This window comes from Toxorhynchites rutilus, chromosome 3, assembly GCF_029784135.1.
Source record: "Toxorhynchites rutilus septentrionalis strain SRP chromosome 3, ASM2978413v1, whole genome shotgun sequence".
NCBI classification, from domain to species: domain Eukaryota; kingdom Metazoa; phylum Arthropoda; class Insecta; order Diptera; family Culicidae; genus Toxorhynchites; species Toxorhynchites rutilus.
In genome coordinates this window covers 165509814-165535255 of record NC_073746.1, presented here as the reverse complement: position 1 = coordinate 165535255, position 25442 = coordinate 165509814, and the positions used below count along the sequence as shown (strand labels likewise).

Genomic DNA, 25442 nt, shown 5'->3' with positions numbered 1-25442 from the left:
ATATATATTTTCAGGCATTTCGAAATTTTGAAAAAAAAATTACTCTGAGACCCAATTTTACTCTAATTTTTATTTGAATGCGTTCGTATGTGTTGTTTTTTTCCACATGTAGCGTAATTTTTTCTTGAATTTTTAAGAGAATTGCGCGAAAAAAAAATTGTTTTTTGGCCTTTGGGCATTTTTAATTTATTATGAATTTAGAAACCCATTACTGCTCTAATATTTTTTAAATTTTGTTTTTCATATGTCTGAACTTTGTCGGTATATTTAGAGCATTGCGCTGTACAATTTTTTTCTCGTATCTTAAAATATATGAGATTATCTTAACATTGGATTTAGATGTTTACACAATTCATAGGAGTCAGCAGTACGATAGAGCTTTGTGAGAAAAAATAAAGTCCTTGTGGAAAGATCATTCGGATTAATGAGAAGAACACTTGAAAAAATCTAAATTATAATTTTTTTTATTTTAATCTTACAATTGAAAACCACGAATACAATAAAATAATTGATTTCAAGAAAATGAAAACAATAATGCATACGATGAAGAGAATTATTTTTGTGTCTCGCAATGCTCTTAAAAATTCAGGAAAAAATTACGCCACATGTAGAAAATAAGATACATACGAACGCATTTAGATAAAAATTAGAACAGAAGTGGGTCTCAAAGTTATATATATTTTTTTTTCAAAATTTCGAAATGCCAGAAAATATATAACATTTTTTTGTATCGCGTGTTTAAATTTTTTTATTATTAGATTTTTTGATGAAAAAAATAGTTTGAAGGTATTTATCGATACACCCTAGCAAGATGTACTTTCAGCATTATTTCATATTTTTGTCTCAAGGCTATTGAGAATGGCGTGAAAAAAAAAACGAAAAGTTATAAAAAAATCTATGCAATTTTCACCATAGATCTACCATATAAGGACTCAAATGTATGGTATTACTGTCAAAATGTTTTATTTAGTACCCTATACAATATTTTCCATACAGCTGGTGATTTGGTTTGGGGGACTTTTTACTCCCTTACCAAGCCAGACCCTTTGGAATTATAAAAAAAATATTTTTTTGAACTGCGCACTTTGAACACTGAAAATATCTATAAAAAATCACACATATCTAGAAAAGCCGTAGGAACACATTTAAATATAAATTAGCGCAGTACTGAATCTCTAAATCCAAAAAAAATTGAAAATCTCAATTTTTTTTTTGTACTTCATTTTTTGATGAAATTGTTTTTTTTCATATTTTTTCTTGATACACCGTAGTAAGATGCACATTCAGTATTTTTTACAAATTTTTATCTCGAAGCTTTTGAGGATGGCGTGAAAAAAACGAAAAAGTAAGTTTTTCACTATAGATCCTATGTTAAACCATATAGGGGTACAAATAAACCGCCAAAATTTCTTATTTAATATCCTATACAATATTTGCCATACAGCTGGTGGTTTGGTTTGGGGGCACTTTCTACACCCTTACCCGGCCAGGCCCTGTCTTGAAATATTAGCCTTCGGACTTGTCCATTTTCGTAAATTTCTTGAAATTTGAAATGGTTCCCATGACCAGATGAGTCAATTCCAAGACTCCACCATCTCAGAGTATTCTCGTAGGATGGTGTGCTTCTAATTCGAATGATAAAACTGTCATTCCATCGGCTACAAAAAATGTCAGTTGTAATTAGAAGATATCGGTATCTTTTTATTGGTATCTTCACCGACATAGGTTCCGAGCGTTTATATCTCAGTCGTGATTGATCAGCGATTCATGCATGTCGTCGACTGGCAGCAAGAGCTCTATAAATGTTGTGTTCCCCAATGCCAACCTCAGTTTCTATAATGCTACCGTTTTGAGCGTGCAAAATTTTTCGCCTCAAAATGCATTCTTAGAATATGCACGAAGCAAGCATAGTGCAAATCTGATTCGGTGAAGAAAAGCAGCAAGGAATTATAGGTTTGTATTAGAGTGCCAATAAAAATGGTCATCTCGAATTTCCAAACAGAACTTCTTTCAAAATGTTGATTCACGCGAAAAAGTACCCTATGAAAAATTTCAGCTCAACCAGATTTTATTTACTAGTGTCACAAAGACGTCAAAGATTGAGTTTTTTTTGAAAATTGAAAAATCACCCAAAGAAAATGGAATCATGAAATCAGGATTTAAAAAAAAATTATGCCAAATTACATGAAACCTCGAGATTTACGGTTAAAATGATCAGAATCTTCTCGTCCGTAGAGCAGTTTTTTGACTTTGAAGAATCATCACTACGCTTCAGAAACCGAATTGAGAGTCCCGATGTGTTTAATGTTATGTTTCAATGTTTTGTTCGACTATTTTGCAAGTTTTTATTCATTAAGACGATGTTGAGAGATGAAAGTTATATTTAAACAAATAAACAAACAAATAAACGAACATATTTTTTCCGAGATAACAGTAAACCTCCTCCTTTCATGCAATTTCAAGACATTTTTTTTGCATCAACTTTTTTATTGGAAAATCTTTTTTTTTTTTTTTAATTCGTTTATTTTTACAGGCTCAGTTACTTAAGTTTAAAGGAGCCGAATTCTTAAATATATTTTTAAAACTATATATATATAGAAACAATTTTCTTACATCTATGGTTAGTAAGGTGGAAAACCGATTACTCGCGGTGTACTCGAGTTTAGAAGGGTGACATATTTTTAGGAGAAGGATGGGATATAAGGAAATTGTAACAATGTTGATAAGCACTCAATTCTTAAATCTATTCGTATATCTATAGTTTATTTACATTTCAACTTATTCTACTATTTATAGCAAGGGGACGAATTACCCGCAAAGGAAGGAAAGGAGGGTATTAGGATGTAGGGACAATCACACACGAAGATCTATAGCTTTAAGGAAAACATATATATGGGACATGTAATCAAGGTCTAACCGAGCCAACACATCTCTCACCGGCACATTGGGCTGTCTTCCTCGGGCCCGAAGGGAGTTTTCTAAATTCGATCTGGCGACCAGATACACCTCGCACGACCAAACAATGTGCTCGATGTCGTGATAACCTTGGCCACAAACGCAGAGATTGCTGCTGGCAAGATTGAAACGAAAGAGTAGTGCATCTAACGAACAGTGATTGGACATGAGTCGGGAGAAGGTGCGGATAAAGTCCCGACTCAAGTCTAGACTTTTGAACCACGGTTTGAGGCTAACCTTAGGGATAATCGAGTGAAACCACCGGCCCAATTCATCTTCGTTCCACTTACGCTGCCAGTTTGCGATGGTATTTTTGCGAACTAAAGAATAAAATTCATTGAAGGCGATTTGACGCTGATAAATATCGCCTTCAATTGCACCTACCTTTGCCAATGAGTCAGCCCTCTCATTACCCGGAATTGAGCAATGTGAAGGACAAAGGTAATGACATAACAGCGTCTGGATAAAGCACTCAAAATTTCTCGTATTCTCTCAAGGAAGTACGGCGAGTGCTTTTCCGGCCTCACTAAACGGATAGCTTCGACAGAGCTAAGACTATCCGTTACAATGTAATAGTGTTCAACAGGTCGTGAGGCGACGCTGTCCAGCGCCCAGTATATCGCTGCCAATTCAGCAATATATACCGAGCAAGGATTCTGAAGACTGTGTGAGGTGCTAAAAAATACGTTGAACACTCCAAATCCTGTGGACTCATTCATAGAGGACCCATCAGTAAAATATATATTATCACAATTGATACGCCCATACTTTGCATTGAAGATTGTAGGAACGAACCCCAATCTAAGATAATCTGGATTTTCATGGATTTTCTCCTTCATGAACAGATCGAAATGTACAGAGGAATTGATGTAGTCAGGAAAACAAACAGGGTTGGGAATATACGAAGAAGGAACAACCTGCATAGAGGTGAATTCATGATATTAACTCATGAATCTAGAATGAAAATTTAGCTCGATCAATTGCTCAAAATTTCCGATCACCAATGGATTCATAACCTTACACCGGATGAGGAACCGAAGAGATAATAAATTGAAGCGATCTTTTAGTGGGAGTAGGCCTGCCAAAACCTCGAGACTCATGGTATGCGTTGAGGGCATACATCCCAACGCAATACGGAGACAAAGATACTGAATTCGCTCGAGTTTAATGAGGTGTGTTTTGGCAGCTGATTGAAAACAGAAACTGCCATACTCCATCACTGAGAGAATAGTTGTTCGATACAACATAATAAGATCTTCGGGATGGGCTCCCCACCAGGTGCCGGTAATTGTACGGAGAAAGTTTATTCTTTGTTGACATTTTTTACTCAGATACCTAATATGGGCCCCCCAAGTACATTTGGAGTCGAACCAGACCCCAAGATACTTGAATGACATAGCATGAGTGATCGGTTTACCCAAAAGTTGAAGCTTTGGTTTTGCTGGTCTATGCTTCCTAGAAAAAACCACCATCTCTGTTTTCTCCGTGGAGAATTCGATCCCTAGCCCAATGGCCCAGGTTGAAAAATTGTTCAAAGTATCTTGTAAGGGTCCTTGCAGGTCGGATTCGTTTGATCCTACGACAGACACCACTCCATCATCTGCAAGTTGTCTTAGGCAGCAATTTTGTGTAAGGCAATTGTCGATGTCGCTTACATAGAAGTTGTACAAAAGGGGGCTTAAACATGAGCCCTGGGGGAGACCCATGTAAGAGAACCGACTTACTGCCGAATCTCCGTGAGAAAAGTTCAAATGTTTCTCACAAAGCAAGTTATATAACATATTATTCAATAGAGGCGGCAGACCCCGAGAGTGTAATTTGTCTGACAAAACCTCTATTGAAACAGAATCAAAGGCCCCCTTTATGTCCAAGAATACTGAAGCCATTTGTTTTTTTTTTCGGCGTAAGCCATTTGAATTTCTGAAGAAAGCAACGCAAGACAATCATTCGTCCCCTTGCCCCTGCGGAACCCATATTGTGTATCTGAGAGTAGGCCATTCGTTTCAACCCATCGATCAAGGCGAAACAAGATCGTTTTCTCCAACAATTTCCGTATACAAGACAGCATTGCTATTGGGCGGTAGGAATTGAAGTCGGACGCGGGTTTTCCGGGTTTTTGAATAGCTATAACTCGTACTTGTCTCCAATCATCTGGAACAATATTATGCTCCAGAAACCGATTGAATAAGTTCAACAAGCGATGTTTCGCCACATCAGGGAGATCTTTCAGCAAGTTGAACTTAATTCTATCCGATCCTGGAGCAGAATTGTCACAAGAAAGGAGAGCAAGAGAGAATTCTACCATTGAAAACTCGGAATCAAGATCGCACCTATCTTGTGGTATATCTCGAACAATTTTTTTGCACAGGAGCGGAATCAGGACAAACCTTCCGTGCAAAATTAAAAATCCATCGATGTGAATATTCTTCGCTTTCATTCGTTGAAGAGCGATTTCTCATGTTTCGAGGCACTTTCCATAATTTTTTCATTGACGTTTCTCGTGACAAACCTCCCACGAAATTTTGCCAATAAGCACGTTTTTTCCCTTTGATCAAATCTTTGAACTGGTTCTCAAGGGATAAATACAAGGGAAATTTTCAGGGGTCCCACGTTTCCGAAAAGCTTTAAATGCATTCGATTTTTCTACAAAAAGCTTGGAACATTGGCTATCTCACCATGGGTTGGGAGGCCTTCGACTAATAGTGGAACCTGGGATGGGTTTCGTTTGAGCGCGAACCGCGCTGTCATAGATCAAACGAGAAAGGAAGTTATACTCCTCCAATGGAGGTAAACCATCTCTGGAATTGATGGCTAGAGCAATCGCGTCCGCATATTTTTTCCAGTCAATGTGTCTTGTGAGGTCATATGCCATGTTTATAGATTCAGAAGAATTCGACCCAATGGTGATGGAAATTTTGATTGGCAAGTGATCACTACCGTTGGGGTCCTGGATTACATTCCACTTGCAATCTAACGATAGTGAATTCGAGCAAAGCGAGAGGTCAAGAGCACTTGGGTTAGCAGGAGGTTTAGGCACACGTGTTGTTTCCCCAGTGTTCAAAACGGTCATATTGAAGTTGTTACAAAGGTCATATATCAACAATGAACGATTGTCGTCGTACTGTTCCCCCCAGGCAGTTCCATGAGAGTTGAAGTCTCCCAAGATCAATCGAGGCTCAGGAAGGAGTGAGCACATGTCATCAAGTTGTTTGCGGCTAACCGCAGCCCTCGGAGGCCAATACAAGCTGACAACACAGAGGTCTTTGCCTCTGATGTTTGCATGACAAGCAACAGCTTCGATCCCTCCAATAGGTGGAAGGTCAATTCGAAAAAATGAGTGGCACTTATTGATCCCCAAAAGCACCCCTCCGTATCTATCATCACGGTCCAAGCGTATAATATTAAAATCGTGGAAAGAGATATCATCTCGCGAAGAAAGCCAAGTTTCGGACAGAGCAAAAACATCACAATTGAAGTTATGAATTAAAAATTTGAATGTATCCAATTTAGGGATAAGACTACGACAATTCCACTGAAAAACAGTCATATCTCCGACCTCTCTATCTAAATTAGACATCAAGAGAGATAATCATTGCAAGGAGGCGCCATGTTTGCATCAATTGCTGCAAAATTGTCTTTAATACTGGAAGCATTGAGATGACAAGGGTTCTGATGGAGTCGGAAACATTAAAACACTTGAAGATTTGATCCAAAAGGTCAGACAACTTTATAAATCCCGATTGGGAAGTTGAGCTGGACGGAAAAACAGGGACAGTTGGGGTTTTTGATGTCCCCTCGAGTGCTGGGTTGTTCGAAGGTGAACTATTACCACGGAGGCCAGGAGGGACCTGATTTTGCTTATCCGCTGCAATCGATTTTTTGGGCAAGCTAACAGTGGGCATCACCGGAGGGACTTGTTCTTGAACTTTGGGAGTGGTCACATTTTTGCGCCGGGGATTCCCTTTGAAAATAAACGGTGTGCCCCCGCTAGCTGTGTCCGCTTCCATTTCATCAACTGGCAACGTGGAAAAGATATTGTGTGTTGAGATTGGTTGTTGTTGTTGTTGGGCCAGTGGAGAAGCGCCCTTTAAAATATCCGCAAAAGTGCGCTTCGAGCGTTCCTTTAAAGAGCGCTTCTGTTTCTCCCAGCGACTCTTGTAAGTTTCACAAGCTGAGAGCGCGTGTGGGGATCCTCCGCAATATGGACACTTATGCTCAGTCGCACTGCAGGATTTCCCCTCATGTTGCTCTCCGCAAGTGGCACAGCGCTCCTTGTTGGCACAATAATCTGAAGTGTGACCAACTGACTTGCATTTGTTGCAAGTCATGGGCTTTGGCACGAAGAGTCGCACAGGTAGTCTCAATTTGTCCACCATAACGTAGTCAGGGAGGGCGGCACCAGCAAAGGTGACTCGAAACGAGTCTGACGGCGTAAATTTAGTTTGGTCCCCATCATGGGAGAGTTTCCCGAGTTGGCGACAGTCCAAGATCTTTACTTCCATTGAGGGAAGCTTCTTGAACTTGCCTTTTCCTTCTTTTTTTATTTGTTCGCTCGTCAGACCCGTTTCAGTTATCACCCCCTCAATTTCTACGTTATGGGAGGGTATAAATGTTCTATATTCGAGAGTGAAGTGTTGGTCAGCAACAATCTCGTTTGCGTGTTTCCGTTCATTCACGACAACCCGCAATTTGTTCGGTCTAACCCTGCGAATTTCAGATACAGAAGTGTATCTGGCCAGATCTTTCATGATCTGAATCACGTTAAGGCTTTTTCCTTTTGGTTTTGGCCGGAGGAAAACAACCCAAGGGCCATTTCCAGGTGCATCTTCTGGATAAACTCTGACACGTGGAGCGGAGACAACAGAGGGAGAAGACGAGGACGAGGACGAGGACGAGGATTGGGTTGGATCGGAAACATCAGAAGGGGGAAGCAAAATCGATGATGGGAGAGGGGGAGTGGAAGTAACAGTGGGTTCAGAAGGGAGGCTTGCTATTTTCTTAGAGGGGGGCTTGGAAGGATGAGCAGATTCGTCCCCAGAAGAATTATCTTCTTTTTGAGGGACTCGTTTATGTTTTTTCCCAGATCTTGAATGGGATTCATTATCGGAGATCTCCATCTCTGGAGATCTTCCACTATTCTCCATTTTACAAAATTTTTTGTCTTATTTCTAATCTATTATTGATTTTAACAATAATCTCAAAAAAAAAAATAACAAAACAAACAAACAAAAAATTATGATGATAATATTAAGCAATGAACATATGAGTTGAACAATAATATTAATATTAAATATGTGTACCTTAATATAAAAGTTGTTCCGATACTGCGCTCTACTGCCCTAACCAGGGAGAGACAGAGGCTACGCGCTATGGATCAACACAATAGTGCAAGAATAGCTCACACGGTCACGTGATGATAATTCCCGTTAACGACAGCCACACGGTGGCGATCCCGTTATGCCAATGTTCAACAGCCGCCAAGGGCTGCAAACTGCAAGAGCGCTGCTTCCTTTGTTCCACTTCACAAAAGGTCAATTCGAAAGCGGACAGCAATGACCTTCACTCGTACACTATACCAATCGCATAATAGTAAAAGTGGCAACGCACAATAACGAAACTGAACTTTACTCGTCAAGAGTTGGATAGCGAATGATTTGGAAAATCTTGAAAAAACTCAAACTTTGACGTCTTTGCGACACTAATAAATAAAGTCCGTTTTAGCTGAAATTTCGCATAGAGAAAATTTTCGCGCAAATCAAAATTTTGCAGGAAGTCCCATTCGAGAATGCGAAAGTCACTCTTTTTCCTTTGACTGTACATTGGCTCTCTAGTACGTATACAAATAATTTCGTCTCCAATTTAATTCTAATCCTGCTATTGCCAGCGAACAGCCAACATCCACACACGGGCCTTTGCCCGACGCGAAGTCTGAGAACGTAAGGGTAGAAAGTGTGATGTGAATGAAAGATATTGCACCTCATTGCAATTTTGACTTTTTTTTTTAACTTTTTTGTTTTCTCAAATCTCAAATCGAGAATTGACGGAACAATTTGGATTGGAAATGTTTTGTGTTGTCGCTCTAGAGAACGAGCAATCAACAGTACATGTTAATGCTGAGAGTTAATTAGACAGTTTACACTAATTGGTTTTTCATTGCTCTGCGATGCATTCACGTGCGCTCCACAGTCCAAGCATTAATTTATCGGTTCTTGTCAGTTCTATCAAGTATTGGTACTGAAGACTCTATTTTTTCCAATTTCTATACGTTAACCATGCGGTCTTGTCTTGAACACCATTCTTTAAGATTTTCTTGAGTAGAAATAGACTGATGAATTTGCGAAAAATGTTATTCAACATTTCAAAGAAAGTTAGGCGCCTAACTGGTACATTTTGAGAGTTTGCTACGAGTAAAACAAGAATTACCGAGTGGTATGAATGTTTCTCGAGGCAGATGCCACACATCGTTTTCTGTTTTTTTTTATTTGCCTAAATCTGAACTCTGGGAAGCGTCAGTCTCATATTGCGTCACGTTGAAAAAATAATAGCGATAATGGCAATGGATTCTCAGATGGAGTAACGCGTTTGGAAAATAAAAATTATGAAGGAAAATCTACTTTTCCGTATCAAGTGTGTATACCATGTAATGGAGAAACCTGTTGCAAGTGATGGAAGAATATTGAACAATAATTGAGTCTGAAAATAATTTATTTTATAATGTCTTGGTAGAAGTACTAGATAATTTATAATGATAGGAAATTATAAAGAGCCAATTAGAAAATCAATCAAAAATTGGGCGACCCGAAATTCGCCGGGTCAGCTAGTGAAGGAATATAAACATTGATCCCAGTATACAAACAAAATAGTGATAATGAAAAAATCAAATGCATGTAATTACTATTTTTTCCAGTAACAACAAAATCATTGAGATAATTAATCATGTCAATCATTCGTTGCAATTGCAACAAGTTTTTCAGTTGAGTTGTGGGAGTCGACAATACGATTTAAATTGCATCGTCAGCGCGTATGAGCTAATGTGCTCCATCATTGCTCTTTACCCGCACCCGCTGAATTTATTGAATGCATACGGAGGACATTAACCCGTAATAAAACACCCATAACTTGCTTTGGCGTTTGTTTTGCGGCAGATTCTTATATTTTTTGTCCCACTAGTATCTGTGTCTGAAGCTCCCGAAAGATGACGCATCAATCAAGCGTCTGTCATGTCGCTGTCCCCTCATCAAATGCCAAGGTCAGTTCCGTTTCGCCCCCACAACCAACTCCCATCGGCTGTTGTTTGCAATTTTCATATTCACTTCGCTTGTGTAACTGGATAATCTTTGGAACTATCCAGTCATAAGCGAAATTAATTGATACAATTTTTGTCAGCCGATCGGAAATTGAGAACATAGTCTCGATTTTCACTGTAAGGAAAGCCAACAAAATCTGATGTCAATCGTATTTTTCAATGGCAAGGAGCTAATTTATCTGGTACTTTAGTCCGCGAACCTCACATGGAGAAATTAATGTACTGCTCTCTGTAAATCCTGACCGCCTGGGTATTAATCTCCTCTTTATTAATCGCTGGAGGACCTCAAATTGGTATCCTCGGATCGAGTGGGAAACTCATATGAATCACCGTAACCCACAATCGGATCACTGTCGTGTGTGTAATTGAAAACCCTGACATAACCAAGTCACTCATTCATTGTTATCATACAGTCTTCGTTTCAGCGCGCGAGTTTTCCGTAAAAAGATTGATGATCAGCGCATACCATAGAAACTTGAGACAATCGGCGAGATGCGAAAATATAATACAATTTTCATTGATCCATACTGCGACACCTACCCATAACAAAAATCTGTCCAACTAGAAATCTGTCCTCACTAGAAAAGAAAGATGCGCAGTCCTTGATGCGTGCCAAGAACCTGGTTTTCATTTCATTGTTCATTCATGGTTATTATATGCCCGGAAGAAAATATTTGAAGAATATTCTATGGTGAATAAGTGGTTCACTGAAATTTAAACCCTAATGTTCATTTTCTTCAGCTTGAAATTAACTGAGGAAAATTAGGACAGAATACAGTTGTGAAACATCTATAAGTTAGCGTTTTTAAGGTGTTATCATCAATTTTCTCGCAAAAATGCATGATAGACTTAACTGTTTCTATCAATTGAATGGAGGCTCTCTAACCGCTCTCTAGCCGCTCTCTAACCTATCATTTTTAGAAATTTCGCTGCAACACCATTTAAAACAATTCCTGGTGAGCTTTCATTTAGAATCTTCAAAAATAACGACTTTTACTCTACTGTACTTCAAATAGCCAATTCTTCTTAAAATAAGTCATATTTGAAGTGTCAAAAGAATTTTTTTCTCAAACCTTATATAATCGAGTCTGTGTATAATCGGTTCCGATCTCGAATATGATTCGACATGCTTGGCGAAATAACATCACAATAACCGATCATGCATTGCAAAAGGCGTAAGTGTAAGGCGTCGTGCACAAATTACGTAACGCGATAAGGGGGGGAGGGGGGTCGAAGTTGTGTTACTTTCTGTGTATTACAGATAGGAAATTGCGTAACGTAGGGGGGGGGGGTTCAAAATCCGGATTTTTAGCGTTACGCAATTTGTGCACGACGCCTAGCACTATCTGGTAGCAATTTTGCAAAAAGCTTCAAAGCTGAAACTAATCATTTTAATCTTCAAATGTTAAAATCAATCGCCAATTTGTTGTTTGCGCATCTTTCGAGAACGGATCTTTCGATTTGAACTGTGAATGTTGTTGTATTATTTGTCCAATTGAAATTCAGACAGACGCATTCAACTTCGTATATAATTGATTTTAAGTGAAAATGACCACGGCAAAGCTATTCATTACCCTCCATAAGCACTTTTCATTATTTTTTAACCATACACAATGCAGGAGCCATCTCTTCCAGGGTCACAGAACGCAGTTTTCAGCATTTCATCTTCCACTTTAGTGACTTGTATCGTGAGATGCATCATCTAACGGTTAGCCACCATTCTGCCACCATCCTCGTTTGCATCGCTCGTGGAGTGAACAAGCAATACCCAACAATCAAACTGAACGGTCCATTCCAGGGATACCAAATCATTCCGATCAAAGAGTTTAATAATGAAATTTTTCAAAAATAGCCACAATCAATATGATGAATTTCATGCCATCTCAGATAGTAGTGAAACTTTGTGGGTGTAAAGACATGGGTCATTAAAGCAACTTTGCATATTTGAAATATTAGCAAAAAAATTAGACTACATTTTGGAAAAAGACTATTTTTTAAATTTTTTTTTACAAAAATACATAACTTAAAAACTATGATATCTACAAAACTCTTGGCAAAGGATGAAATGTAGGAAATTGTTAAAATTTTCACAAAAAATTTCAGAAAAAAAATTTACTGGCAAAAAAGTTATTTTAAAAATTAAAATTCATTTGTCTCAAAAACGTATTTTTTTAAATTCCCAAAAATATATATATGAATAGCCATTACAATTTCCATCAATTCGTCCATACATCGGAAGATGGGCACTTTTACAGGGAAAAAGTTTTTCGAACAACAACTTTTTCATGTTTTCTTTGAAAAAAAAACAATTTATCCTAATTTTGTCTAAAGTCAAGATAGCAATATAGTGTATTCGACATAGTTTTAGATCTTGTTAAAATATAAACTTTTGTCGAAGACGTCAACTTTCTATCTTTTATAGTTTCTGGAATATATGTCATTTTTGTCTGAAGACTCCGAAAAAAAATATGTTTTGCTCGTAACATTCTTGTGTGTAAATTCTCACGTTTGACATGTTCTTGACATGTTTCTAAATAGAGAAAAGTTAGCAGAGCATTCAAAATGCGATAATTTATATAAAAAAATGTTACGAATTGAACATTAACAGCATTTTTTCAAAGAAAAACATGCAAAAGTTGTTGTTCGAAAAACTTTTTCCATGTAAATGTGCCCATCGCCCGATGTATGGAAAACTTACGGGAAATTTGAAGGGCTATTTATATCTATTTCTTTCAAAATTTCGAAAGCATATGTTTTCGAGAAAAATTAATTTTAATTTTCAAAATTATTTTTTTTCAATGAATTTTTTTTGATAATTTTTAATGAAAACCAAAATAATTTCCTACATTCTTTGACTAAAATTTTGTAGGTCTGATATTTTTTTTTTAAATTTTGAGTTTTTTAATTTTTTTTTCGAAAAATCCATAACTATAAAAAAGCTATAACATCTACAAAAAGATGGTCAGAGAATGAAATGAAGGAAATTAATCAGGTTTCCATTAAAAATTATCAAAGAATTTTCTGGAAAAAATTTTCATTGAAAAAAAAATATATTGAAAATTGAAATTCATTTTTTTCGAAAACATATGCTTTTAAAATTCTGAAAAAATAGATATAAATAGCCCTTAGAATTTCCAACAAGTTATCCATACATCGGACGATGGGCACATTACATGGAAAAAGTTTTTCGAACAACAACTTTTTAATTTTTTTCTTTGAAAAAATTCTATTAATGTTTAATTCGTAACATTTTTATGTATAAATTATCGCAATTTACATGCACTGCTAACTTTTCTCTATTTGAAAATATGTCAAGAACATGTCAAACGTGGGAATTCACACACAAAAATGTTACGAGCAAAACCTTATTTTTTTTCTTCATACAAAAATGACTTATATTCCAAAAACTATAACAGATAGAAAGTTGATGATGACAAAAATTTTTATTTCAACAAGGTCTAAAACTTTGCCGAATACACTATATCGCTATCTTGACTATAAACAAAATTAGGAAAAGTTGTATTTTTTTCAAAGAAAACATGAAAAAGTTGTTGTTCGAAAAACTTTTTCCCTGTAAAAGTGCCCATCTTCCGATGTATGGACGACTTGTTGGAAATTGTAATGGCTATTCATATATATATATATATTTTTGGGAATTTTAAAAAAATACGTTTTTGAGAAAAATAAATTATAATTTTTAAAATAACTTTTTTGTCAGCAAAATTTTTTTCCAAAAAAATTTGGTATTTTGGGGCTGTCCATATACCACGTGGACAGAAAAAGCACAATTTTAGACACCCCCCTCCCCCTCCGTGGACAAGCGTGGACTTTATCTGTACCCCTCCCCCTGTTGTCCACGTGGACATTTCTCCATTTTGTGAAAACATATAAAATAATTGAATTGCGCTTCAATTTCATTTTAAATTTGTTCCTATTTTCTTTTCTATGGCTGAACATTTATAGAAATGTCAGCTTTATAAATAGTAACGGTTTGTCCTTAATTTGTTTCCCAACATTTCCCGTGACGTTATTTGTATAGCTGTTTAGTTTCTTCCAAATCCCATTGACGTAGTTATTACGTTATATTACGTTTTTTATTCTTTATTTTTTGAGACTTTAAGCTATCCTCTCTTATTCAGCTAAACTGGTTCGTCTCAGTAAAAACGACCTAATAAGTGCCACAAGCAGTGTTGCCACATGTACAGATTTATCTGGAAAGGTATAGAATTTTTCTTCATTTTTGGTACAGATTCTACGGTACAGAGTACAGATTTTCGTCAAATAGTACAGATTGGTACAGATTTTTTCCGCGTGTGTAATTTCTTACATTCGAACAAAGCAATACAGGTAAACTTCGATATAACGTACATTTCACTTTCAAAATTGTACGTTGTATCGAATTGTACGTTATATCGAAGCATAATAAAGTACTCACAAACGTAGTCTATAATACATTATTGTGTTGCTGTTTTAGTAAAGTTAATGAATAACTTCAATCAGAAGACGAAGCCAGCCTTTCTCATGATGTTTCCCTTCGCACTGTTGATTAAAGCTTGATTCATTTAGAATCCGGAATCACAAAACCAGCTGTATTTCGGGATTGATTGAAGGTACAAAACTTGTTTTAGCATCACAATACAGATAATTCATTGTTCTATCAGGAAAAAAATAATGAATTTTTTTTTCCTTTACACTTTGGAAATGTGTACGTTATATCGAGTGACGTTATATCGAGGGTACGTTATAACGAGGGTACGTTATATCGAAGTTTCCCTGTAATTAAGGTACATGACGATTTTTACGCCGCAGTATCGATTATATAGCGATTTTTTTTTAATTTTTATTCATGATAGTACGCAATCTAGATTCAAAAAAACTATGTATAAGCATTATAAAACACACGAAGGACTTGCAATTGTAATTGTAGTATTTGCAATAAATAAATGAGTATTTTTTCATGCTAAATTTCTACAACGAATATTTTCGATGGTACAGATTTTTGGACGAAAAAGTACAGATGAGAAAGATTTTTAACCCCTCTGGTACAGATGAAAATGTGGCAGCACTGGCCACAAGGTGTGTTTACTTGGTTTTACATACAGATACGGATAAACAGTTTAAAATTTTTATATCACGAGAATTTCAACACATTTACACATTGAGCTCTTTTTTCTGGTCATTTGGCGAAGATGTCCGATTACCAAAAACCCAGGTAAATGCTGGTGAATCACGGAGGGAATAAACAAGGATCATTGAATCACAATTTCTCATTTAAAATTTAGAATACCAGTTGGCATCTTTTGGAAAACAAAGCAATGTAGCATTTCATAAAGGCTTATCTTCAAGGATGACCACAAATACTTCCGCCGATCCCGTAAATGTTCCGGAGGTTCTCGTATTTCAGGCAAACACAAACGATGTGTTCGACCGAATAGCGGTTCTCGCACAGATCGCAAAGAGGTGAAAGAATCTCTTGTTGAAGTTATGTGATATTTTGCAGTGGCCGGTCTTAGTCTGAGCAGGATTCGCTACTCCCTCATCGCTTTCACGTCTTCGATCATGATTATGGAGCCTTTGATTTTCCGGACCACTCCAAGTCGCTTCAACGGTCAATTTTCGTGGTATTTCCGTGAGATAAATTCGACAAAGTTTGCTTCAGGCCCACTAAGCTCTCCTCAGTTGTTCCTGGTGGTATTTTTCACCCGGACCACCAGCATCATCCATTGGCTCCAAACAAAAGTTGTTTAGCCATCGGTGGGAGGTTGCATTGTGTCACTAATTGTAAGATTTCTTGTTAAGACAGTCAGGTGCGTCTCCTCACCTTCGCTGGTTTTGGCGAGAAAGCTTGCAGTTCTGGAGATTTTCACCGCGTCCGCGGAGATGTCAAACGGAGGTTCCCCTACTTCAGTGCATACCGAGACTGCTGGTATTGATAGTGGTAGGTCAAAGATAATCCGCATTGAAATTTATCTCTGGCCAGGCACGTCAGTTAGAATTTTGACTACCCATTATCATTCGGTTATTACTCCGGTGAGGTTTGGTAATGGTTTAAAAAAAAATGATCGGAACAGTTTTCATCACCTCGTCTACATGGTGCTGGAAGTTCAATTGATCACTACTCTCAGTATTCTCAAGGTTTTAAGGCGGGAGATACATCCCCGTAGTAAATTTCTATTCCTCTGCCCCTAAAGTCGGAAACCTAGTTCGAAAGCTCATTGGCATTGGCATTGGCTGCGAGTTTTCGTTGCATTCATAAACCGTGTATCCCGGCAAATAGTGTAGAACCATACATTGCGATAACTATAAATATTTGTAATGAGTCTGCTATTTCTTGAGTCGTGTACTGAGGATTATTCTTGATCTGCGTCTCGATTTGATTATCATCAATAGTGGCACAAACTTACCGGACAACCCAATAATAGAAGTGTATTCCAGAAAATATTACATTTCAACGAAGATTGTCTTCGTTACTAGGTACACTTATCCAGAGATACGGTCTGTGCACCATTAAAAAAAAACTGTTTTCCGTGCTTCATGTTTGCAAAACCTGGGAGTTCTAAAAACTTTTAATCTTAAAACTTAAAAAAACTTTTAATTATCCTCCTTCACAGTGGGCAAGCGTGGACATTCTCGTAACCCCTACCCCTTCTAAAGTTGTCCACGTGGCATGTGGACAGCCCCTTTTTTGTGAAAATTTGAACAATTTTCTACACTTCATCCTCTGACAAGAATTTTGTAGGAATCATAGTTTTTAAATTATAAATTTTTGTATGAAATTAAGAAGAAAAATTTCGCTTTTCCCAAAAATAGTCTAATTATTTTTCGGATATTTCAAGTATGCAAAGTTGCTTAAATGACCCATGTCTTTACACCCACAACGTTTCACTGCTATCTGATATGGTGCTGCCAACGGCCAGTCGAGTTGGCATGAAGTTCGTCTATACTGTATACTGTGTAATCTGTTCAGTTGAGGGATATTATCGGCAAAACGAGGGCCTAGGAGATTTTGCGGATTAAAACATTTTTTTTCCGTTTGGAAAACGCTTGCGTCTATTTATGCGGACAATCAATCAATGTTGGTATTTTTAGCAAAATATTTACCGATATCACGACCAATCGCATAAAGATGGTAGAGTGACTTACACCAACGGTATGAGTAAATGCTGAGTATGTGGAATAATTCGATGTCGAATCCGAGGAGTTATAATGCTAAGAACCAATATTATTTTAATTTTACTACTGATCTGATTGTTTCATCATCTACTTGAAGATTCAAATGCAGAAATTTAGATAATTATAACATTAAAACACACAATTGCTTCTCTTTGTTCATCGCAATGCAGTGCACAGAAAATAGTAATTATATAGGCAGCGTTTCAATGGTTTCTTAGGAAACACTAAGTAATAAGACACTATCGTGACAGGTATGTTTGGACTCTACAAAGAATGTGGTTCAAATGAAAATTTAGCTTATAGCACATAATACTGACAATTGCTGATTTTCAAACGATGTATGAAAGCTGTATTGAACTACGTCTGTTATGCGGACAAACTGTTTTTGTGTTTTTCGGAAACGTTTTTTCAAAATTGCTCAAATTTTTTCGAACAAAAAATGTTTGTTTGCATGTTGAGCAAACGTATTACATTGCGTAGAATGCATAATGGTGAAAAAGTCGATTTTGTTCATTTTGTCACTTACGTCTCCTGTACAAACATGGGCAGTATAGCTGGTAAGGTTTTATCGAGCTCAGACTCAGAATATGAGACAAAGCCAAACATCATCATAAAGCTCATATTATTACGCCCCAGTTAGACCTTCTCAGCTTTCTGGCTGTCATAAAACATTCTTCTCAATACAACCATGCCTCTTTCAGCAGTGCGGAGTTATTTGTGACACATAACTGTTTCCAGGCGCCACAGGATCGTTGACAGTATGATTTTCAAGCATGAATTTATCGATAGTTTCCGAAACAAAAAAAGGAAAGGAATTGATAGCCAAATACATCTTTTTTGGTATCAATTTTCTAATTACTGCAATAATCAAAATTATAATTGGCGGACATTCTTTTCTTCCAGATTGGTGATGAAATTCCCTAACATTCCCTGATTTTCCCTGACATTGTTTGAATTTCTTGATTTTCAAGGTTATTCAAAATAATCGACACCCTGGTTGACCTCCGGAATGTAAATGATCCGTGATAATACTAGATTACTATATCATAACAAACTCACATGTGAGATCCAGATCGAATCCATCCTGGGTGTAGCGAATCCTCCGCTTGCTCACTAGTCCTCGTATTGGATTGGTCATTTTGGTCGTCGATAGGGTATTTGCCATAGACACCCGCAGCTTCCGAAATGTGAAGATGCGCTTGGAGCTCTCTATTTTGAAGCACAAACTTTATTCCACCCAAGCTCTGCTGCGTTTTCCACTTCCCGAAAACGAAACTCTATCACGAGGACGGAAACGAGGACTGCTTACGCACTACTTCTTTTCGCGATCACTATGGGAAAGAACCACCAAACGAATCTTCTTGACCGGCACACTTTTCGGGATTATTGCCTTCCTCACTGGCAATGGCACAAACGCATCCACTACACCGCTTGTCGTCACCATGCAAAATTTGGAAGAAAGCGGCTGTGATCACTGCAGATGTATCAAACGGTAGGATAGATGCGTTGATTGTTGTATCACGATTGGTACTAATCCTCGAAAAGCATCTACCACTTGCTTCCATTAGTGAAACATGTTTTGAACGCACAGTTTTGTTATATTTGAACACACGGTACAGAAACGCCACAGCTCACATCAAGGAACGGAAAGGATTCTTCTTCCCTCACTCGATTTGGTTTTACCCGATTGGAACCATGTTCACCCTAAGATTGAATACTTCCTGCCTCTGGGCTTTTTTTTCGTTGAAGGGAACACAACCTCTCAATAATCGAATCACTTCTCGTGGCACTTGTTCACCTCACTGCGATTATATTCCCTTCGCTCAGTATAACCACAATAGAACATCTTTTTCACCTCGACGGTGTTTCTTAATAACATAGAAGTTTCTCTAATTCCACTAATACCGCTGAAACGAATTAATAATTGCAATCATTATACCCTTCCTCCACGCCGGATTACACTGAACTGAGCCACCGGTTTTTCTCTCCTTTCAACAACTATCGGTGCACAACACTACCTTTTGCTTCGTTTCGAGCTGCGGGTAGGCTCGCCTCACGAATTTTCGCTGCGCCGCATACAACCTCACGGAGAGACACCCGTCGTCGGATAGGGGGCTATATGATCAAGGAGTGCAACACGCTGTTCACTCACACCATACACGAAGGCTGATGCAGCCGCTGTGTAGATTCCAACACATCGCCAACAGCGGCCGTGTCGTTGTTGCTGCTACCGCGCACCACTCACTACACGCGCTCTCTCTCACCGCTCTCTGACCGCTGACCACTACCACCACCACCACCGACCACTCTACCCAACACTTCTCGCACAATTATTTTTATTATTTTCCTTCTCTCCCTCCCGGGTGGTTTCTTTGTTCTCCGAAAGCTTCTGGAAGTGTGTTCGATCCCTCGGAAGGCAAGTTGGAACTTGATTCCAGGTTCTGTTGTTTTGTGCTATTACACAACACAACCACTACCTACTCTACTAGTGGCTGACCCGAAAGACCTAGTTTGCGACGAAGTCTCGTTCGAAAACTTGTTTCGATGATGCTGCTGCTGCTACTATATATTGCTCTGCTATTGCCGCCGCTGTTGCTAATGTTAAATGCGGATGCTCGCGCACTCGCCAGACCGAAAGATATAGTCGCTGATGATGATCGTAGCTCGTCATGTCAACTGGATATTGACATTTTAATTATAACACACACTGCAATGGGAAAAATGAAAAAAAAAAAGAAATTAATTGCGGAATCAGTTGATGATGATGCATACGGTTTTCAATAAGTCTGTTGTTTCCTAGAAAATTGAGAACATTGCAAGGAATTGTTGTCTACAGATGGGTCTGCTGTGCAGTATCTAAAACACATAGAGGAAGTGACGGCATAGTGGTAAAATAGTAGGGTAACACGGGGTGATTTGGACCACCCCTATATCTCAAAAAGTACGACTCAACTTGGATGTTTTATAATGTCATCTCCTTCTATTGTTAAAACGCATGTACCTAACGAATAAAACTTTGGTAAAATTTCGCAGGTAGAGGGAAACGGTAGCATGAGCATAGCAAGCACAGAATTTTTCTATCGTGGTTTTAAGGTTTTTTCCGCTGATTAAACAAACTTTTCGTTGTGCAGTAATGCTTTGTTCGCCTACAGAGGAGGAACAATTTGATGCAGCGAAACTGTAAGTTTGATAACAACGAATGAAATTTATTGCATTTTAATTTTTGCATGTTGTGTGGGGTGACATGAACATGTTACTGTGGGGTGAATTGGTCATACAGGATTGAAGCTTTTCTTTGGTCTGATTGATTCCAGATGTCGCGGAATAACAAAAAAAAGAACGGACAAACAACGTTGGAAGAAGGAGGAGCTTGAAAGAGCAACACAGACCATCAAAGACGGATTTTCTTTGACCAAGCATCGAAAGCGTTTGAAAATGTTCGAACAACAGTGAAAAGATTCATGCAGAATTCGAAATGGTCTCAATGCAATTTTTCTGGCCTGGAATCTGGTGTCTCACCTGGTATCGATTCCAAAACACTGTTACTGATTGTAACATTATCCAAAATTCTGATTGTAACATTATCCAAAATTATTCAAAATTCTGCATACAAAAAACCCAGTGTATTGCTAAACCGAAATGCCTTAAGCTTCTGGTAGACAAATATGCTAGAAAACTTTGAAAGCGTTTTTCTCAGTTGCTGATTTTGGAACATGGGACAACTATGCGTAGAACGGCAGAATAGGGTGCCAACGAAAATGGTCATGGTCAATTTCAAAAAGTTACCCCATAAAAAATGTTCGGGGTTTTCGAAAAAAAAATTTATGCCAAATGTCTTAAAATTACATGAAACGTAGAGATCTAGTGTCATCTCGAAAAAAAATTTTTTGTCAAAAATCGTCACTCTGGGACTTAGTTTTTTCGGAATACGAAACGAAAAGTATGGTTTAGGGTGCCAATAAAATTAGTTATCTCGATTTTTCATTCGGAACTTGCTACGAAATGTTGATTTGCACGATAATATATCCTATGCAAAACATTAGCTCATTCGGACTTTATTTACGGGTGTTACAAACGTTAAAATTTGAGTTTATTTGAAAAACGAAAAATCACCGAAAATCGAGGTTTTACAGTTAACTCGATTTTTTTTTTGTCAAAAAAAAAAGTTTTTTTTGGCGCTTGCTTGTTTTTCCGCCTGAAAAATCGATTTTTGAAAAAAAAAATTTTAGATAACTGTAAGTTTCGACGTGTCATGCAACTTTAAGACACTTGGCATCAAATTTTTTTTTCTAAAAACCCCGATGTCCGGTTATTTTTTTGGTTTCAAAAAACTCAAATTTTAACGTCTGCGACACCAGTAAATGAAGTCCGAGTGAGCTAATATTTTGCATAGGGTTGTATTATCGTGAAAATCAACATTTCGTAGCAAGTTCCGAGTGAAAAATCGAGATAATTAATTTTATTGGCACTCAAAATCATACCTTCCGTTTCGTATTCCGAAAAAAAAAGTCCCAGAGTGCCGATTTTTGACAATTTTTTTTTCGAGATGATACTAGATCTCGACGTTTCACTCTCCCTTATGTCCGATTGAGCTGAAATTTGGCATAGGGTGTTTTTTCGAGGTGGTGAACATTTTGTATAGGATAACTTTTTGAAATTTAAGGGTCGAGTTTTTCCCATACATTCATTGACACCCTAAGGTACATGTACGAAATATATGATAGACCTATTCGCCTAGAGCAGTAATTTAAATTTTCTCATGCATACAAAAACGTAGTATGAAACACATAACGTTTCGCAATGATGAGGTTTAGTTGCTGTGGTATATTTTTACAGGGTTAAAGCCACAAAAGGGACCCCTACAAGAGCAGAATGTTGTAAGGTTCATTAGCTTTAGTAAGCAGAACATTTTAAGCCGTTATTCACCACTGATTACTTAGCCCCAAACATCAAAGTAATTTCCTTGCGAATTAATCGCTGAGGTCAAATAAAATTTTTGTTTACGAATGGCTATCGAGAGACCGATTTCCGTTTTTATTTATATTTTGCTCTACTGAAGTACAGGTTGGCACTCAATTTCAATTTTTGAATTCCTGCATTTTTCCCGCATGATATTACGAAATTCCCGACTCTCAAAAATAAAATTTCAATAATATTGTGTCGCTAGTTGAAAATTGATTTTTGAAACCCGAATTGCGAAAATATTTTTGACGTAGGACTACGTCTTTCATTTCTGTACCGGATTGTAAGTTCAAAGTTTCGAAAACAAAAGAGTGACGCTGGACTGCAAGGTTATGTTTGTTAATTATTGACCCGAAAACTTGTTTCAATAGCTTTAAAATTGCTTATAAAACAGGTTATTGAAATGGTATATAAACTCGCATACGCTCTGGAAATCCCTTCAGTTGATGCGGCGATGTGAGATGAGGAAGGTTGCCTATACATTATTGTCTTCTTTTCCAATTTGATTTATCTTCTGCAGTTGAACCGAACGGGTGGCTATAAAACATGACGCTTCCTTTGCTTTCGATCACTTCTACAGGATTTTCCAACTTTAAATTCCGAAAGTAAATTGAAATAAAACACACTTAGAATTCGATTTTCGATGAAACTTTTATCTCAAATTAAAGTTTGGTTTATGCCATTATGTGTGAAATACAACATCATTCAAATGTCCATCTGTGGAGGCGATCTGGCGTAGTGGTAACATCCATGCCTCTCACGCTGAAGGTCACGAGTTCAATTCTCACTCCCGACATTCTTCCAAAAATGGAAGTAAAAAGTGACGAACCAGCCAAATGAGTTGAAAATCACTATAATACAGATAAAAAAAAAAAATTAAAAAAAAATGTCCATCTAGGGCTTCCTCGCACACCTTGATCCGGAACAGGTAATTTTCGATGACTTTTCGGCACATATGGGGCGGTATCTCGGTCATAACTTCACGAATGTTGTCTCTCAAATGTTCAAGAGTTTGCGGAGAGTTGGCATAGACACGGTCTTTCGCATAACCCCACAAAAAAAAGTCTAGCGGGTTCAAATCGCATGATCTGGACGGCCAATTGGCATCACCAAAACGCGAAATTATGCGTCACTCAAATTTCGTTCGCAATATAGCCATGTTCGGTCGTGTTGTGTGACACGTGGCGCCGTCCTGCTGAAACCACATGTCATCCGTATCCATATCTTCAACTTGTGGCAAAAAAAATCGGTTAACATGCGGCCATAGCGCTCACCATTCACAGTTACCATCTCGCCGTCCTCATTTTCAAAGAAATACGGCCCGATGACTCCACCAGACCATAATGCGCACCAAACAGTGACTTTTGGCGGATGCAATGGCCTCTCAACAATCACGTGTAGATTTTCTGAGCCTCATATACGGAAATTTTGGGTGTTCACATAGCCACCGAGCTCGAAATGTACCTCATCGCTGAAGAAAATTTGATGCGAAAATTCAGCATTTTGCTGCTGTTGTTCGTTCACCCAATCGACGTATGCCCGACGCATTCCATGGTCACCACGCTCTAATTGTTGTACCAGTTGGACTTTATATGGATGTAGGTGCAAGTCCAAATGCAAAATTCGCCACAATGATGTGTTTGACAAGCCCAATTGCTGAGCACGCCGTGGAATCGAAACATTCGGGTCATCCTCCACACTGGCAGCAACAGCAGCAATATTTTCAGCCGAACGCACATTACGATGATGCACAGGATTCACAATATCCGCTACGGATCCAGTTTGTTCGAATTTACGCACTACATTAGCGATTGTGTGCTCTGTAGGCCGTCCATGACGACCAAAATCCGTCCGTAATGCTCGAAAAACATTTGCCGGTTTTTCATCATTTTTATAGTATAATTTAACAAAATTAACACGTTGTGCGATGCCAAAACGATCCATATTGTAAAATGGCAGACATTCAACTAACGATATAACGCTTTGGTTGACAGCTATGTCGAACGGTTGTCAGCGCAGGGCTGTATAGTTTCGGAAGCCCGAAATGGAAAATCCTGTATTTGGGATGGCAACTTCGGTCCTCCAAACATTAAATATTATTAACTTTTAAGTTTTTCACATCCAAAATGTTATTAAAATCCACTTGTTTAGTTGTTCCACTACTATATCCTGTACTAAATTTTCTCATCTTTCAACCCAAAGCATCAGAATCGTCTTCCGTAACGTACTTTTTAACGTAGAACCAGTTTGAGGCAACATAGCCCGAAACAAAAAAAAAAGTTCTATAACTTTTTTTTTTTATTATTTAAATCGTTTATTTTTACAGGCTCAGTTACAAAGGTTTAAAGGACCCGAACTCCTTACTGTATTGTTACTAGTATATATACATTTTTCCTTAATTCTAATGTTAATAATATAGGAAACCGATTACTCGCGGTCGACTCGAGTTTAGAAGGGTGACATATTTTCTTCAGGAAAATGAGGGGATATGAGGATATATTGACAATGATCACACTCACACTCTCAATCACACTCTCAATCACACTCATCACACTCAATTCTTAAACCTATCTTATATCTAATATGTATTTACATTTCATCTTATTCTTAAGAAGGGATCCGATCTCTCACAAAGGAAAAGGAAAAGGAAAAACTAAGGGTATAAGGACAATCACACACGAAGATCGATAGCTTTAAGGAATACATATATTTGGGACATGTAATCAAGGTCTAACCGAGCCAACACGTCTCTCACCGGCACCATGGGCTGCCTTCCTTGGGCCGGAAGGGTGTCTTCTAAATTCGATCTGGCGACAAGATACAGCTCGCACGACCAAATAACGTGCTCGATGTCGTGGTAACCTTGGCCACAAACACAAAGATTGTTGTCGGCAAGATTAATACGAAAGAGTAGCGCATCTAACGAACAGTGATTGGACATGAGTCGGGAGAAGGTGCGAATAAAGTCCCGACTCAAGTCCAGACTTTTGAACCATGGTTTGAGGCTAACCTTAGGGATAATCGAATGGAGCCACCGGCCCAATTC

At 37.9% G+C, this 25442-nt stretch overlaps 1 protein-coding gene across 8 annotated transcripts in view; it reads right to left on the bottom strand.

Moving 5' to 3' along the window:
- Positions 1-25442, bottom strand: part of LOC129779428 (putative uncharacterized protein DDB_G0279653) — a 202902-nt gene that overhangs the window by 121023 nt on the left and 56437 nt on the right. For 5 of the 8 annotated variants that reach the window (XM_055786898.1, XM_055786904.1, XM_055786905.1 and 2 more), the window contains exon 2: positions 18494-20141. In XM_055786898.1, the coding sequence (XP_055642873.1) occupies positions 18494-18599 (106 nt within the window). In that variant the 5' untranslated portion in view covers positions 18600-20141. The remainder of the gene's footprint in view (positions 1-18493; positions 20142-25442) is intronic. The other 3 variants (XM_055786901.1, XM_055786902.1, XM_055786903.1) reach the window with 3 other exon arrangements.